Source organism: Eumetopias jubatus, unplaced genomic scaffold (genome assembly GCF_037043125.1).
Source record: "Eumetopias jubatus isolate StellerSeaLion01/CBP00866 unplaced genomic scaffold, mEumJub1_p1.0 scaffold_7, whole genome shotgun sequence".
Classification (NCBI taxonomy): Eukaryota; Metazoa; Chordata; class Mammalia; order Carnivora; family Otariidae; genus Eumetopias; species Eumetopias jubatus.
The window spans coordinates 107,886,853-107,905,929 of NW_028274813.1; the positions used below are offsets into that span (position 1 = coordinate 107,886,853).

General features: G+C 36.5%; 1 protein-coding gene across 3 annotated transcripts in view; it reads left to right on the plus strand.

The window, feature by feature from the left end:
- Nucleotides 1-19,077, plus strand: part of PIAS1 (protein inhibitor of activated STAT 1) — a 117,402-nt gene that overhangs the window by 70,743 nt on the left and 27,582 nt on the right. For all 3 annotated transcript variants that reach the window (XM_028100217.2, XM_028100219.2, XM_028100218.2), the window contains exons 3-7: nucleotides 4,595-4,679; nucleotides 4,940-4,987; nucleotides 8,764-8,854; nucleotides 9,507-9,641; nucleotides 15,747-15,852. In XM_028100217.2, coding sequence (XP_027956018.1) covers nucleotides 4,595-4,679; nucleotides 4,940-4,987; nucleotides 8,764-8,854; nucleotides 9,507-9,641; nucleotides 15,747-15,852 — 465 coding nt within the window. The remainder of the gene's footprint in view (nucleotides 1-4,594; nucleotides 4,680-4,939; nucleotides 4,988-8,763; nucleotides 8,855-9,506; nucleotides 9,642-15,746; nucleotides 15,853-19,077) is intronic.

A 19,077-nucleotide genomic window follows, 5' to 3' on the forward strand; every position in this document is an offset into this window, starting at 1 on the left:
GGAGAGAAACCTAACTATAAGATATTAAAGCATAATGAATCTATAACAATTAAGAACTAGAGTGCCAGCACCAGGATAAAAAGGAGCAATGGGATGATAGCCCGGAAATGGAACATGTTGGATATAAGGATTTAATATATGAGAAAGGAAACACACATCCATAGGGAAGGGAAGGATTATTTAACATATCGTGTTAGTATAACGGTAAGCAATTTGGAGTAACAGAAATTTAGATTTTTAAAAATATCACATACTAAAATAAGTTCCAGATGGTCTAATAATTACATAGAAACAACAAGCCAAAAACTTCAATTATATATTGATTGAACCTAAGAAGGGGAACAGTTAGAATTTGCAAAGGACATGGTTGACAGATTAGATTACATGAAAGTTTAACTTGTATATCATCCAAAAATGTAGCCAAATGAAAAAAATATAGCAGACTGGGGGAAATATTTGCAGCAAATTTCCATGGGTTAATGTTCTTATATATGAAACCCCTATGCAAATATAAAACTGGGTGTGGGACAAGATTGGACAATTAACTAAACCGAACAAAATAAAATAAAAATAAAATAAAAATTTTGTTTGGAAACCAAACAAAAATAAACAGGGAAAAACTCTTTAATGCAAATTAAACTACTGAGGACTTACCATGATCCACCCATTAAATTAGCACAACTCCCATGCAGGCCAGAGTAGGGTGCAATTAGTAGATGCATAAATTGCTGGTGGTCTTATATATAATGTTATAACCATTTGAAAATCATTTCCGCAGTGTGTTAAGATTCATAAAAATCTCCATACTTTTTGATCCAGAAATGCCACATCTGGGAATTGATCCAAAGAAAGTAAAACTAACCCCCCCTTTCAAAAAACAAACATGAGCCCAAAGATGTTCACAGAATTGTTTCAAAGAATGAAAAATAAGAAACAACCTAAATAGCTAATCAAGGGAGTAATTAAAATTTTCATTATATCCCATAGATAGAGTACAATGCAATAATTAAAATATGGTAATAGAGATTATAATTGAAAAATGTCATAAGGGTGATTTTTTTAAAGTGAACTTTCAAATTGTCCATACAATTTGATATAAAAATGATTAAAAGGAAATATGTAAAAATGATAAACAGTTATTATGGAGGGATAGTGGGTCCTTCTTTTCCTATTCTCTATGATCCAATATAATGCTAAGCTGCATGTAGAGAAGTATACCACCCAGATCAGGGGAGGTAATGGACCTGTATTATGAGAAGAACATGGGCTTTGGAGATGTTTAGATCTGAGTTCCAGTTCTGCTTCCACTTAACCTAGTATGAGGCCTTGACAATTACATAACAACTTTGAACATCAATTTCTAAATCTGAAAAAGGAGCAGATACATTTTCTTCATTGGCATATAGATTAACAATAGTAGATGGTAGTTGTTGATAAAAATACTCTTTTAGTCACATCACATCTGGAATAATATATCAGTTTATAAGCAACCATAAATCGCAGTGGCAAACAAGTAAGGTTTATGTCTGGCTTATGTTACTTATTAGCTGCAGATTGGCTGTGGCTGTGTTTTATGTTCTTTTCACTCTAGAATCAGGGTGGACTGGAACGAAAGATGGTGAAACCAAAGGAGAACTCATAAAGGTCTGCCTAGAAGTGGCATACTTCCACACACATTTCACTGGCCAAGGCTAATGTCAGTGGCACTGGAATAATCTTATTTAGAATAAATATATATATTGTGACAGAGTGTGTCCAGTTCTTGCTGTTGCTTTAAGGGTGTGACAACCTGAAGTATGTCCAGAGGATCAGGATGGTGAGTAATTCTGCAGTCTCCCCTGAAATACAGTGAGAAGAGTTGAAAAAGAGGGACTTGTTAATGCTGTCTAAAATACTTGAAGAATGGCTGTCACTGGATATGGAATATGACACTGATGGGTAGAAATTGCAGCATTAGGTATTTTGACTCAGTATAAAGGAGCAGGGTGGAAAGTGGATAGAAAAGGAAATTGTTGGTTGTTTTTAATATCTTACTTCATTTATATTCTTCAAAATAACCCTATGAAGTTGTGTGTATGTGTGTGTGTTTATGTTTAAATATTGGAGGAAGAAACAGTCACAGAGTGGATAAGTACCTCTGGTCATATGGCAAGTAAATAGCAAAACCATTTTGGAATCTAGGTCTATGTGATTGCATCTCTTTCCACTAAATTTTGCTACTCTTTGTAGGGCTTCATGCTTTCTTATAATTAAAATGTTAATATCAGCCATCTTTTGCCTGACAAGGTAATGGCCACTCTTCTCTCACCTCTAAATGGGTTCAAAAAAAGTGTGAGGAAAAGTTGAAAGGAAGGTTGAACTCTAAATTGGTGGTCTGCAAACTTATGTGTTAATATGCCCCTCTCAGTAAAATAATTTAGCGTGTGTGTGTGTGTGTGTGTGTGTGTGTATGTCATATCTATTAAGCTATTATACTAATATTCTGTTATAAAGCAAAAAATAGAAGTTACAAAAGTTAAGATTTTACATAAAATTTTAGATATTTTTATAAATTAGGTTAGAGATTTCATGTAAAATCTCAACTTTTTAAAACTTAAATTTGTAGGTAGATAGGTACTTTTTCTTGTATCCCTGTGGATTGTCTTGTGTACCTTCTGAGATGCATACCCCCAACATTGGAAGTCATTGTTTTGGATATGTTGGACTCTTTTTTCAGTATGAGGATTCTGTGATTCTGTTTGGCCTGAGTTTTCTTGAAAGGGATAATAATAGCTTCATTGCCTTTCAGAAAAATTTTTAAGATAGTCTGTTACCTAAGACAAAACTCTTAAGTTCTTCACTGGCATTCATTGTGTAAATTAAGCCTGAAAACCACATAGATGAAAGGTGCTTTTCCAGATAAATTGTGATAACTTCATGAGCATTACAATCTAAAAAGTGTTTGTAAATAGGGGTTATTACTAAGTAATAAGCCTCATTTCTGTGTGTGGCACAAGCAACTGTCTCTTTATTTTAGTCATGACTTCTTTATCTAAATCTGCATGTATGTGTCCAAAACTTACTGTACTCATATATTCTAAAATGAATCTGAAATTTGCCTAAAGAGAAATATGAATATTTGTACTTGGGAAATTATTTTAGCACTGTTTTAGAATGGAGCCAGAAATCTAAATTAGGCTAAGCCTACTGGATTAAAATCTTCGTAGAGAGATATCTTTTAAGAAGCAAAGGAGTTATTTGCATTGTTTGAGGGAGGAAGTGATCTTCTTTTCTGCATTCTAGTCCTTGGTTATCAGACATTTGCCCGGTTGGTACCTCACAATTAAGATAACTTTCTGGTTAGTAACTCTCTTGGGGATAGATTTTTTAAGTAAAAGCCTTCCCAGTTCACAGAAAGCAGAAATGCAAATCTGGCCTTTAAAAGATGCTTCTATATTGAGATGAAATTGTAGATCAGCAGTGATCTTTTCCATTTTTTTTCTCATCGTGATACATTTGTACAGATTTTTCAGCATGACATACTGCAGTTTGGTGGTAATTGTAGAGGAAGTGTTGCTTACAAGTCAGATTAAACTCTGTTTAAACAAAGAGATGGCCAAATTCAGCTACTTTTTCTGCATGGGTTTAAGTGGCCCACAGGCCAGGATTTCCTTGATAGTAACTTCTAGTGATCCTTTTTTCTAGAAAATTACCCTTGAAAGGTATAGTTTAGTTTGGCATTTTTAAGTTGTCATATTCTTTTATTCATTCAGCAATCATTCATTGCTTCTTTGTGCCAAGCACTGAGGAAACATTAGCGCTGATTTTTAAAATATGTATGTAACTGGTATAAGCCAATAGAATTACTGTTGCTCACAGCAGCATACTGTAGGAATCCCTGCTCTTACACAGACCTGTTTGTGCTTGCCAGCTCTCTTGTTCTTTTCTCTCTCCCTATGTCCCTTCTCCTCCCTCCCTTCCTCTCTTCATTCCCTTCCTTCCCCTCTTTTTGTAGCTCTTTCCTTCTTTGAGATAGTGACCACAGGCAGATTATGAAGTCAGATCATCTAAGTTTAGGAGAAACTATCTATGGTATTTACTGTATAACACTTGCAGGGTATAGTTAGGCAGGAGATGATAAAATTCGTATTTTGCCTTCAAGACCAAATGTCACCTCACCTTTGCAGATCTCCAGGTGTGTATGTTTGTTACTTAGCTCAGAAACCATGTGCCTTTAAATGGGTTTATATTTTTCTATTTTAAATAAAATTAATATAAGCATGTTTTTATACAAGTGTGCTTTTTTAGATGCACACATTTATATGACTGGATAATTTTCAGTTAGTGTTTCTTTGATTATGTATTTTCTGAATTTGAATCCTGATATGGCTTTTGAAATTAGCCATTTTGGTGTCTATTTCTGTTACATTACAACTGGCACATTTCTTACTTTTCAGTGCTTTAATTGCCTTGTTATCTAAACTCTAGAATACATTCCAGTTAATTAAAGTCATGTGAATAATTGGGCTTGTTTTTTTTTTTTTTCCCTCTGGCTGTTATGTTCTCTATTGATGAATTTGAAGGTAATTAAAAGTATAATTCTTTTCTTCTTTAGCATCAGACAACAGCCAGCGCTTTCGAGAAACCTGTTTTGCATTTGCATTGACACCACAACAAGTGCAGCAAATCAGTAGTTCCATGTAAGTTCTCTTCAAGTGTAACTTGCAGTTTGGCCTTTGAAACCAGTAATGTCTATAATAAGTGATTTTTAAAAACAGTGTATTGGGTGAGTATTAGTGTCATGCGAATATTAGTATTGAAAATGCTATTATAGTGTTAGTTATCTGAAGAAGTTATATCTCTGATAATTTGAAGAACTTTAGGAGTAACAGTATCTTTGAATCAGCTTTCATGTGCAAATTTTTAAAAATAATTGTAGTTCCTACCCTGTCTTTTCTAGGGATATTTCTGGGACCAAATGTGACTTCACAGTGCAGGTCCAGTTAAGGTACAGTATTGTCTACAGTATATATTCAGTGTTTAAAAGTTAATATTCCTTAAAGAGTCTTAAAAATTATGTAATTTTCAATAAGTATATTGAAAGTATTAGGTTTAGATGTTTGGGTGAGGGAAGACCTTCTCCTGATATGAAATATCCTAATTTTTATACAGTTTAGATTTTAATATAGCAAGTCATGTACCATATATCTAACCACCTTTCTCTGTTTTGGTTGCCTTTAGTTGGTTGAGAAGCTCCAGCTAACGATATCTTTAAATGATATGATAGTGTGAGCTCTTTAGAACTACTCTTTTGTGAATGTGCAAAGGATGACAAACTACTGTAAATAAGGAACTAGTACTTAGGTTAAGTGTCTCACAGACTACCAAAAACCCAAACAGTCTAATTTGCTTTGTTCTGTATTTTAAATCATTAATTTAAAAACACAATTCTAGATTTCATGAGACCTCTCTTGATAGTTTTGCAAAGACGAATGGAAAATTTTCTAGCATGGATTCACAGTTTCCCCTTATTCAGTGTCTTTTCTTAGCTCATTTTTTCTAAGGATATCTAAGAATTCTTTTATGTTAATATGTCTCTCTGTCTTATATAAACCATCTTATGGTACTCTTTTTACTCTTTGACTATCCCTGTAGGAACCTAACTGCTCCACACTAGTCTTGTCGCAGTAGGGATACAAGAGGAAGTACAAGACCGTTGTTTTCCTCCATAAGCTGTTTTCCCTCAAGTGGGAAGGATCAGTCAAACAGATAGCCACACAGTCTCACTAATTGGATCTGAAGTTGTGTGTACAAATTATAAATTCATTAGGAGGTCAGAAAAGAGGATAAAGCACCTACTCAGTGCTTTAGGGAATGATGTGAAAAACTCTGATCTTGGCTTAAAAATACAGTGATGAAAACAGAAAGCAGAGGAGAGGTTGAAATCTTGATTTTATTATTTTTTTAAAATTTTACTTATTTTTAAAGATTTTAATTTATTTATTTGAGAGAGTAGGGGAGACAGAGCATGAGCAGGGGGGAGAGGCAGAGGGAGTGGGAGAAGCAGACTCTCTGCTGAGCAGGGAGCCTGAGGTGTGGGGCTCCATCCTAGGACCCTGAGATCATGACCTGAGCTGAAGGCAAACTCTTAACCAGCTAAGCTGGTTAACCACCCAGGCACCCCTGAAGTCTTGATTTCAGAGTGCACTGACAAAGATGTTCCTATGTAAAAGGTACTTTATCCTCTGTCGGGGCAGAATGTGATAATGACTGAATAAATTAAAGGACTAAAGTATGATGCCTTTGTAATTATATATTGTTGTAATTTTGCTTACTTCTGCATCAGCAGTTTTATTTTGTTCATACTGATATGTGACATTATCGTTTGAAACTGTTTTTTAAACTGTTGCTTAGAGCCGCCCATAGGGGTCTGTGCTAGGTTCCCCCCACCCCCCAACACACACTCTCTGAACCAAAGTAGTACTGCTTTGATCTGTTTTGCATGTTTGACTTCTGGGTTAGTTTTCATTTGAAGAAAGAAACCCAAGACTAAAATAAAATTTGAAAACCATAGTTCTAGAACAAAAGATCTAGTTCCTGTCTTCAGTATTTTATATTAATATGCATGCATTCTATAACACAGCAACAGGTATGGTTCACCTTCCAAAGGAATGTTTTCTTTTTAAGATAGATCAGCCCTCTATTTCAAAGGTTTCGAGGGAACCTTGGCAGTTAAAAAATGGTTCAGTCCAAAAATAAATAAATAAATAAATAAATAAATAAATAAATAAAAATAATGGTTTAGCCATTTTCAATTCAAATTCATCTCCAGAACTTGATGAAAAAAGGACCATTTTGTATTATAGTTGGTAATTGTTAGGTGGTTCTTTGCATTTTGATAAAATGGTTATTTTTCATCCTAATCCTCTTAAAACCCTCGTTAACAAGGTCTACAATCCCCGTGTATTATTTAAGTTGGGAGTGTATACCTATTATCCTAATTATAAATTGTGTCTAAAGCATGAAAATAATTTGGTCAGGATTAGGGTCACTGTTTTCTCTATTAGATTCCCAGTCTCTTCTCATTTATGTACCTGTTTCCCCTCCCCACCACCATGAACTCCTTCACAGCAACTTTCTGCTATTCCTCTTTTTTCTTCTTTTCCCTTTGATTTGTTAGGGTGCCTTAGATTTTCACCTTTTACTTAAATGAATAGGAGTCGACTTGTCATATAAATCATTCTTTTCTGTAGCTTCAGGCAGCCAGAGTCTGTGTTTTAAATTTATCACTGCATTGGAATAATTTATTAAAAACTTTGTGGCATCCTTTTACTGTTGCAGTATAAAAGATTGTCCTGTAACAGGTTTTGCTGGGGTTAGAGATGATCCTGTGAGCTTTGACGTCTGTGTATTTTTATCTGTGTTGCTATGTATATTTCAAGAAAATCTTTGTAGATCAGTAATTCTTAACTCCTTTATGGGTGGGTCCCTTACCCTTTGAGAATCTGATGGAAGCTACAGATTATTTCCCCATACAGATGAATGTATATATGTACATAGAAAATTGTCCAGTTTGTGGGTCCTCCCACATACAGATTCCATAGCCGGCAGGTTAAGACCCTACAAGATGTTGAGGGAAGATGTTTGTGTGTGATGACTATTTCACAGAATTCAGATAGGGTTCTTTTTAACATATAACGCAAAGATGCTGTGAATGTTCTATAAAGGTGGGATGAGCTGGGATGCCTGGGTGGCTCAGCTCTTTTAAGCGTCTACCTTTGGCTTAGGTCATGATCCCAGGGTCCTGGGAACAGGTCCCACATCGGGCTCCTTGCTCAATGAGGAGCCTGCTTCTCCCTCTGCTTGGCGCTCCCCTTGCTACTTCTTCTCTCTCATAAATAAATAAAATCTTAAAAAAAAAAAAGGTGGGATGAACCTCAGCTGTATATTGGGAATAAGGAAGTTATTAAGATGTCTTAAATAGCAAATTAATAACTTGTTTCTTTATGTAAGCATGAACAGAGTGAGAATTTACAAATTATGTAACCGTCCATAGTTTTTCTAAATGATTATGAGTTTCTAAAATAGTGTTTTAAATGTTATGTGGATATAATTGGGCTCCCTGCTTAGCAGGGAGTCTGCTTCTCCCTCTGACCCTCCCCACTCTCATGCTCTCTCTCTCTCTGCCATTCTCTCTCTCAAATAAATAAAAACAAATCTTTAAAAAAATGTATGTGGATATAGTACAAATATTATTTTTCAACACCTTCACTTCTCAGGGAATAATGGAGTACCTTGGCTTAATGGATAGAATTTGGTCTTAGGGATGGACTTACAGCATTTTCAGTATGTTCTGCTAAGAACCAAGAAATGACTATTTTATAAGCAGATAAGTTTGGGAGATACTGTGTATTATATCTCCCTCTTAGAAAATTACAGTGCATGTTACCCTAGCTCTGAGACGTTCTTTATTAAGATAATTTAATTTTTTGATTCAGAATGTCTTTATTCCACTACAGAGCCTTTTTTTCCTCCCTGGAACATGCTTAAGCAAATGATCGGCAATATTATGAAGACAACTGTAGGTTGATAGTTGTGATCATTGAAACTCTGCATTGACAGAATTATTTATTTTCAGTTTGTTTAAATGTGCTTATTCATCATGTGAAATGTCTAGCTCTAGTAGTTTTTGTTAAGTTTAGCAGCCTTTTAGATTAGCTGTTGAACAAAAATATTGAGGTCATTCTTTAATAAAGGAAGTTAAACATGTCCTTTATTGTTTAGGTTTTGTTTATCGGAAACCAGTTGTCCACAAGAAGATCACTTCCCACCCAATCTTTGTGTGAAAGTGAATACAAAACCTTGCAGCCTTCCGGTAAGTCCTAAAAGCTATTTTTTAAATGCATTGGCAACATAGCTATCAAGTAAGTCATGACAGCTGTTGTTAATCATAGTTTTTCATTAAGAAAACATCTTTATTTTGGATGTATATTCATGTGACTGTGTAAAACACTTGTACCAACTATGTATGATTAACAGCTGTGACATTAGCTGTGGAGACAAAGTCTAGGACTTGGGAGTTGGGTATGGCAGTTTTAGTGTTATACTGGATTTTGAGGGACAAATTGTTTCAACAAAACCTCAGTAGTACTCATGTGAATCTGGAAGCCTGCGGTAGAATAGGGGAAGAATGCTGTGTCTTAAACAGAGAATGAGCGTGCAGGCTGTTATTGGTCACCTTTAAAATGATCCTTATATACTTATCCAAGTTCTTTATGAATTCATCCTGATTCCTAAGTTTTAGAGATTTGTAACTTCTATTGCCAGTATTATTCTCAGGCTTACTATAATGAGACTGTAGGGTTGTTTAGAGAAATAATCTTGTAAATGTTTGCTTCTCTAATTTTTAATGAAAATATTTATATTTTCCGGTATGTAGTTTGTGGGGGGTTTTTGTTTGTTTTAGGAATGGAAGTTGAAATGATTGTGGAAATAATAAGTGGAAATAAATGATATTTCATCCTTAGGGTTATCTTCCACCTACAAAAAATGGTGTGGAGCCAAAGCGACCCAGCCGACCAATCAATATCACCTCACTTGTCCGATTGTCCACAACAGTACCAAACACCATTGTTGTTTCTTGGACTGCAGAAATTGGAAGAGTAAGTAAATTCTTATTTCTCCTAGATTTTAGTATTATAAGGAAGGGTTAATCTCCATGGCTACCTGAGCTTATAGGTAAATGATACTGTAAAATGAGTTGCAAAAGGATTTATTTTTGTCTCATAATGAATTTTCAACATGTTCCCATTTAAAAAATGGGATCATGCAGTATTCATTGTTTTATAACCTGATCCTTTCACTCAGCCATTTATCATGAATGTCTTTTTATGTTATTACGTGTTCATCTGCATGATTTCTAATGGCTAGGTCATATTCCAGTATGAATATGCCATAATTTAGTCTATTCCCTATTGTTGAGCAGTTAGTTGATTTATTGATTGATTGATTCATTGCTGTTTCAAAGATCATCCTAGTAGCCATGCTTTTGCAAACATATATCATAATTTCCTTAAATTCCCAGAAGTGGAATTCCTGAGTCAAAGAGCATGCAGAATTTAAAGAAATGTTGTGTACTTTGACACATTGCCTTACCAGAAGATGTACAAGTTTATTCTCTGACTTTCAGTGTTTGTGTGCCCCTTGACCCATACCCTATCAATACTTTTATCTTCTTTAAAATCTTTACCAAGTTTAGTAGGTAAATAAACGCACCATGTTGTTTTGATTAGTGCTCCTTTTATTACTGAGATTGAACATATTTTGTTGTGATTTACATTTTAAAATTATATCCATATTTATTTCTCTATTGCTGTTTTTCTTATTTATGAATTCTTTATATATTAAGACTTAACCTCTTTCACATGTTGCAAATATTTGTTTCCAGTTTGTTTGCCTTTTACTTTTATTTATGTGATTATTTAATATTTCGAGGACTTAAATTATTATAGAGCCAATTTTTAACCAGTGTGTGTGTGTGTGTGTGAGTGCGCACGCGCGCGTGTGCATGCGTGTGCTTTCCTCCTCAGTCCCCATCACACTGAAGTCTGTCTGCCCTTCCCAAGCTTACGTAAATATTTGTTTATATTTTCTTCTGGACTTTTGAGGTTTTTTGTTTTACCTTTAAATAATCCATCGCAAGTTCTGTGTGGTGTGAAATAAAAATTTACTTTCATTTTTTTCAGTAGCCAGGTGGTCTGACACCATTCACTAAATAAATGCTGATTCAGAAGCCACCATTACTATGTATTTGACTTTTATTTATCCTATGTGTGTTTCTGAATTTTTTTATATTGTTTCTTAGTCTTGCATTCTTTTTCTGGAAAACAATTTCAGAATGTTTTTGATTATTTCAGTTTTATCATGTGAGTTCATGTCTATTCATTAATTCATTTGAAATTCATTGAATGCTTACTGTATGCCATGCCTTTACTGAAAACTGACAGTACCATAGCGAGAAAAGAAAGTCCTCATTCTTTTAGAGCCTGAGGTCTGGAGCCAGGTGGTCAGACACAAAAAGGTGAACATACTTATCAGAAGGACTATGGAAGGAGAGGTGTGCAGTGATTTTAGAGTATATTAAAGGGTACTTTGAATTAGGCAGAGGTCAGGTAGGGCTTCGCTGAGGAAGTAGTGACTGAGCCAAGAGTTAAGAGAAGGGTTAGAAGGAAGCAGTTTGGGCGAAAGGTTCAGAGGACACAACCTGCACAACAGCTCAGTGGCCGGGGTGAGCCTGGTTCTTTTCAGGAAACTGAGAGGGAGCCACTGGGGCTAGAGTGCAGAGAGTGGGGAAGAGCAGTGTATAGGACGAGGCTATAGAGTAAGAAAGGGCCAGGCCATGCAGGGCCTGTGAGGTACTGTTAATGTTAAGGATATTCTCTCTCTCTCTCTCTCTCTTTTTAAATTTATTTATTTGAGAAAGAGCATGCTGGAGAGGGAGAGCGTGCACGTGCACAGGCACGGGGGAGGGACAGAGGGAGAGGGAGAAGCAGACTCCCGAGGAGCAGGGAGCCCAGTGCAGGGAGCCCAATGCAGGGCTTGATTCTAGGACCTGGGATCATGACCTGAGCCGGAGGCATACGCTTAACCGACTGAGCCACCCAGGTGCCCCAAGTATATTTTCTTTTTAAGCGAGAATTTTACAGTAGTATATTTCTGTTTACAAAAAGTCATTCTTCAGAGTGGTAAACAGTTTGAATGGAGGCCAGAATCATGCAGAGCAGTCACCTCTTAGGAACAAGCTATTGCTGAAGTATTAGTGGAAGAGAGTGGGTGGTAGCCTAGAGTGGTGGCAGTAGGGATGGAGAGAAGTCAGGGGTCAGTAGGACTGAGCAAGAAATTACAAGTAGGGGCGGAGAAAACCAGGAGATGTCAAGGATGACTCCTGGGTTTCTGGCTGGAGTGAGAAGATAAATGATAATATTACCGAGATAGAGGAAACACTGAAAAAAGATTGAGTTTAGGCGTGTTTTTTGTCATTTCATTGCTTTGGAGGAAGGAGTGTTGGAGAACTAGATGAAGAAGAAAATCATGAGTTCAGTTTTGAAGTTTTTGAGTTTGAGATGCCTGGGAGACATTCTAAATAGGCAATTGGTATTAGACTCAGAGGGTAAGTTTGGGCTAGAGAAGAAAATGTGAGCTAAGGGTGAGGGAGGCTGTGAGGAGAGCAGAAGTGTTGGAAGAGTAATTACAGAGAGGGAGCCACATTCCCCTGCATTGCTCCCCAAAATCTTTCTGGGAATTGGAATGAGATTGCTTTAAATTAGTATGCTGAGTTAGGGAGGATTAATTTATTTACAGTATTTAATATTTCCATTCCAGGAGCTGTATGTTTCTCCCTTTATTCAGAACTTTTATGTTCCTCAGTCATTTAATAGGTTTTTTCTTATAGATCTTCCATATTTTTTATTAATTCCTGTATTGTTTATTGTTATAGTTGCTGTTAAGTAGATCTTTTTTCTGTTATATTTTCTAAAGACTTTATTTATTGTTGGTTTATTTAAAAGCTAGTTATTGTTGAATATTTACTTAATACTTGCATTCATATATTGGTTCCAACAGCTTTTTAATTGGTTTCTTGGTTTTTCCAGGTGGGCAGTTCTGAGTTTGAGAAGATGTATCAGTTATATAAATAATGATAATCCTAGTACTTATGTCATAATTTCTTGTTCTCTGTTGTGCTGGCTAGAACCTGTTGTGCTGGCTAGAACCTTCAGAACAATGTTAAATAATGGGAGTGCTAGTGGACATGCTCAACTTGTTCCTTACGAAAATGAGAATACTACTTGTACAAATAGTGATGTAATGAATTTTTGACAGAACTTAATTACATCAACAGTATATATCTGTGTTGCTCTTTTACTGGATATCTTTGTGAGACACGGATTTTGAATTTTATCAGAATCCTTTTTGACACCTATCAAGATTATATTTTTTTCCTTTGCCTAATTAAATATATCACCATTAGGTTTTTGAAATCCTTTTAAGTGTTTTACTTCTAGTGTACTTTGGGAGTTCGCCTTTGTCTCCCTTTTTGAAGAGGGTATTGAAAAATGTTTTTTGTTTTGTATTGGGTTTTTTGCCTGTGGGTGTGACAGGTATAGCCTACCAGGGTGTTTACAATGAACTATGAAGGAAGTCCCAAACTTTGGCAAGAGGAGGGAAATGTGGTGCTGGTACATAGCATTAGAGGAGAGAGGAAAGCCTTTCAAACCTCAGAAAGAAGACTATGTTCAGTGATTTGAAAGTGGTCTACTAGGTAAGATCTTTGTATAGACCACAGTCTACAAGTTAGAGACCTTCTTTTTGAAGTAAAACATTGAAAGAAAATTTTCTTTACCAAAGCCCAGAAGATAACTTATTATAATGTTTTTCTTGCACTAGTTTTAATTCAACTTGTAAGGATGCTCTGTTCGTTTGCATACGATCCCTTAGTGTCTTGGGGATTATTAGTTACCACTGAGAAGTGTTAAAAATACATCCGCAAAGGAAATAGCAGAGTTAGTGTTAGCTAAAGCTAAGGTGGTAATCATATTACAGTATATAAGTGTGTCAAATGAACGTGTTGTACACCTTAAATGTACACAGTGTTATATGTCAGTTATATCTCTCTTTTAAAAAGACAATAAATTTTTTTTTAAAGAAGAGCCAGTATAGTGCTTGAAGGAAATAAGTGAACTGTATTGTAACTTCTTATCCTGCCTCAGGGTAATCACTGCACTTAGCATTTATTAAACTCTCATTGTTTATAGAAAAGTTACTTAGATACTGGTATAAAGGACACTTCATGAGTAGATTATATCTTAATATGGAGAAAATGTCCTTTGAACTTGATAGACAATTTTGAAGACTTTTGAGAAGGCATTTGACAAAAACATCAGTGTAAGGCAGTATTTAGGAGTAGCTGGAATTAAGGAGCACTTTGAAGGGTTATCAGAAACAGTATATTATTTACCTAGACGAGATAGCATGCCACTGTGAAGGTTTGGGGTTTTATGCTGCTGATACAAAATTGAATTCCATATTATCAGTACAAGTGGCATTTGTTAATACCTGACATTCTTTTTGCTGCTGCTGCTGCTTTTTTTTAATTGGGTTACATGTTTCAACTAGAGTGAACATACCTTTTCACTGAACTTGTAGTTGTGGTTTCTACTTGATCTCTCCTTAAAAAATTATAAAAAGCCTGAGGGGGATTTCTAGTACTGAAGATTCAAGCTGTCAGTACATAATTTCACAGTGTTAATTAGCATTTCTCCGGTTTCTGTCATACTCAAAATATTAATCAAATCAATAATAAAGGTGAATAAGTTCCCCCCCCAGAGGAAACCTTTTAGTTTTATTTTAGATTTGTGTGTTGTATGCTCTAAAGTTTAAGCAAGTTTTAAGGTTCCTTGTAAATTAGCTTTTTTGATACTTCATTTTTTCCCCATAAAATATGTAACATATGAACATGGATAGGTTTCTGAACTCTAAATGAAAATTCGGCCTTCCGGAGGATACTGAGGATATTTTCTCTTGTTGTCAAAAGGGGAATGCATATTTGAAAAGTCTGAAAGTTGGTTGGGAGAGGGTCAAAGCAAACAAGGTGTGTTATAGCAAGAACTGTCGAGAACTCCACCAGCCTTGGCCATTAAGTCCACTGTCCTGACAGCCGTATTCTTTCTTCCTGGGTTCTAGTGCCAGCTCTGTCACCAAGCAGATGCATGATCATGAGCAGATGACATATCTTTTCATGCCTCTTTTCATGAACTCTTTACTTAGAAAAATATTTATCCTACCTGTCTCGTATAGGCCTTCTGCGAGGTTTAAATTAAGTAGGTAATATATGTTAAGAGTGCTTCAGAAATTGTCTGTAGCTGTAAGCTAGAAGGTGGCAGTAAGTGTTCTTCCTTTTGCTTCTTTCCAAATCTCTTGATCTTCTTCTTGATCCCAACACCAGATGGAAAGTGGCCCTTCTCATTTAGATCTCTCTCCTACCCTTAATAAGCCTCAGCCCTCTTTTCTTCCTCTTATCCAGTCATGTACCCTTCACTCCGCCTTGGCTTTATTGATTAACTGTTTTCTTTGTTCCCTTCTCCTGCACCAGTCCTCTGCTGGCAATGGATATTCATCTATTCATTGGCCAAACCAGCAGCTTCTCTTTGAAAATCTTTAATATTCCCTTTGTGATAACGGCCCACGTAGGGTCTTTTAAAACTAGTTAGAGGTATAAAGAGAGATTTGATGAGGAAGCCAGTCTAATTTGTAATTTTTAAATAGCTACTATTTTAGACCTGTTACCTACTAAATGATGGTTTATGGTGATTTTGACATCTTACTGGCCTTGGTTTATATTTCAGTTTTAACAGTGGTTGTTTTTTTTTTTTTTTTTTTATAGAGGTGCCTCACATTGATTAGCTTCGAGCATAGGTAGTCAGATAATAGACAAGCATGGCAGACCTGACTTTATTGCTAGAAAGTTGCAAAATTCTTTTACTTCTCTATACTTCCCTTTCCTCATCCATAAAAGTAGGTTTGTGACCACCTCAGCAGCTTTTTGGTTAGGACTAAATTAATTCCTGTTCATGAAAACACCTGATAGTGCCTGGCCACACAGTAGGTGTTTTAACGAGCGTTAGTTTTCTTTCCCTATCATTGTGGGATTAAAATAGATGTACTATTTACTTACGTATGTTGTTTTTCTACATCTTTTTTTTTTTTTCCAGAACTATTCCATGGCAGTGTATCTTGTAAAACAGTTGTCCTCAACAGTTCTTCTTCAGAGGTTACGAGCAAAGGGAATAAGGAATCCGGATCATTCTAGAGCTTTAAGTACGTATGATAAACTTATTTCATTTATGCAGCTGAACTATTTTGGTAAAGGTTAGAGTAGTATATTTTCAATGAAAGAAATTTCTTTTCACTAGAGCTTGTTATAGAGGATTCAAAACACTGAAAACTTGTTTTCGGAATAAAGTAAATCAAGACTTAGAAGTAGTTTTAATATCTTTGTTATGACCTATATTTTATAATCTCTATTTTACTGACCTTAAAAGTAACTTTAGAAAGCCAGTAAATGAATATGGAAGAATATTTTACTGTAACTTCATAAAATAAATGTTTATGGAATTCTGGGAGACAGGAAGGAAATCTTGGCATGTATTTCATGAGAATTATTTTGTATTTAAGGTTTATCCAGGAGAATTGTGCAGGGTACGTGATGACTATATCCCTGCATTAATAAAGTAAAAAGATAGTGGGATGGTAAAAATAATAACGAAGCAGGTTCTGTTAATCAGTTATGTAGGCCTTGGACAAGTCACTCTACTTCTCTGAGTTTCATGTTCCTCATCTGTAACAAGAGGTTGTTACTACATGATTTCTAAAGCTCCTCCAAAGTCTGGGCTCATAGTTATGAATAGCTAGGTGGTTCATAGAGTTGTGTAGAATTTGAGATGCAGCAAGGTCTCCAAATTGACCATTCTGGCCTCAGTTTTTGAGGATGAAGGCCAGAGGTTGGCAGCCTTTCCCCGGAGGAGAAATAAGTTCTTCTTTTGTTCTCTTCTTTGTGAGAGGTAGATTCTTTATGGATGGATGGATTCAGAGATGGGGATGGACACAGGGAACAAAACTTTTACAGGCAGGGATTAGATAGCTCCTCTTTAAGGGTTCTTGATGTGAGTTGATTAATGAAACCCACTCTCAGATTTAGTTAGGTGTGCACACTCTGGTGAAAAGAACTCAAGTAGTAAGGCCAGCTTTTCTCTCACTTTCCTCTGTATAGCTTTTATCTTTTTTTTTTAGCTTTTATCTTTTTTTGCTCACCTGTTTCTGTGCCAGAGTAGAAGATCCCACCACTTCTGAATAGCAGAATGCCCTCAGTAGTTCATTAAAGGACTTTTCTGCATTAAAAGAACTTTTTTTAAAATGCAAATAATCCTGAGTCAAGAGGAGCACACTTTTGGCTAATGCCTCTGTAGACACTCCTCAAAAGACAGTGGAGAGTTAGAATGACAGCACTGTTTTTTTGTGGGTCTAGGGGAGAGGAAGCACCAGTTGGCAGGGACAAAGAAGAACAGAGACAGACATCTGCTTTGTAGCACCATCTGGAGGGAGAGTAGGAAGGTGAGCCTAGGATTATTTTATTTTCTGGAAGGAACCACTGTTAGTCACTATTAAGCAGCAACAACTTCTTAATTCAGAGGCTAGCTATTTCATCTCTGATAACAATGCTGGAAGTGGAGAGTAGTTGCAGAGTGAGTGGGATTTTTGTGACGGTTTATATCTTATTGGCCTGGAGAACCAGTAAAACATTAATTTGGATCCTACTGGTAAGATCTTCGTTGTAATTGAGCAAAGAACAGATTGGTTGCCTCTATACTATCTATAAAGAAATAACTTTCTGAATAAATTAATTGTGTAATTAAAAGATTGTGTAAAACAACTTGACAGAAGAAAATGTTGACAGGTTTCTCCAGATTTTTGAAAAATCAAATGGCCTAAAAATATATTCATTGTAAGCCATTCTTAATCTTATCAGTAAATTCTGCTGGCAGAGTTGTATTCATCAAATCAGGCACTATTATGTTCTTGAAAGAATAAACTTAGTAATATTGAGGCTTTTCACAGAGACATCTACTCTGATTCATTTGGTTTAGTAGATTTAGTAGACTTTTGTCTTGTGGTTTCCACCTTTGTGTAGAGTTGTCTCCTCTATCGCAAAGGCAGCCCTTGACTAATTTCTGGTCACGTTCCTGTCTCCTCTCCTTCTTCCCTGCAGCAGTTGGCCCTAGTTTACTCAAACACTACTCCCCCTCTCTCAGTACACTGCCACTGCAAGAAAATTGGGGCTACAAGAGGTGAATTCCCTCAAGTGTCCATTTCTTCCTTAATCTTAGTGCCGCCATAACTGCTTTTTAGCTTATCCACACTTGTACCTGTCCTTATTCTCTTCAGTCTTAGGAGGAAATGCCCCTTTTTCTGCTCAAAGTTAATCTTGTATTCATTAATTCTTCTCATTCAAGAAATTAAGAGTCTACGGTGTTCCAGGCACAGGAGAATATAGCATTAAACAAGACACACACCGTCTCTGCATCCCTTAGAAGTTTGCAGTCTGGTGGGAAAGACAGAATTAAGTGATTGAACGAGTCATTAATGAATTGCAGTTGTGACATGTGCCTTAAAGAAAAAAGACAGGGAACTCTGGAGGTAACAACAGAAGAACATAGTCCTCTCTGGTGCTGTGATGTTTCAGATAAGATTATAAGGGTGAGGAGGAGTTAAGCCCCAAGATGAGAGGGGAATATGCCAAGAGACAAGGCCGGTGGAGCTAGAGAAAAGAGAACAAGGGAGGAAGGACGGTGGCCAGAGGGATAGCCATGGGGTGAGTTCGTAGAGATGACATAAAGGCAGATAATAGAAAACCCTGAAAAGATTTTTAAGCAGAGTGACATCGTCAGATTTGGGCAACGAGAAGGTTGCTCTGAAGACTGAATTGAGGAGGGGCTGGACTGATAGGATGAGGCCACTGAGGAACCTGTGGTCCAGGTAAGAGGTGATGGCATCTGAAACGTACGTAATGGTGACGGCCATCGAAATTGATGGCTCGAGAACTGTTGAAGGGTAGCAGTGCCGGCAGATTACATGCGGGAGTGAAGGAAAAGAAGAAGTCTAGGAGCAGTTACATGGTAGTGCCATTTACTGAAATGGAGAACAGCGTGGAGGAGATTGAGGTACGGAGGAACGATCAGAGTGTCTGCTTACACTAGTATTTGAGATGTCTGTGGGACATCCGGGTGGGGATGCTCAGAAGCAGTGTTATGAGACCTCACTCCCTCATTTATCTGCTCTCTGTCCCTCTATAAACTCTTCTTGTCAGCCTTCCCTGTCAGGTCTTTCTCATCCTTTAAAAAATACACAGACAGGCTGTTCTCTACTCTAGATAGAGCTCTGTGTTCCTCTGGTTGTCCCCATCCTACTTTCTTCAAAGAGTGGTCTACACTTGCTGTCCACCTCCTCACCGCAAGCCATGGGCTCTTTTCACTCCTATCGTTCCAC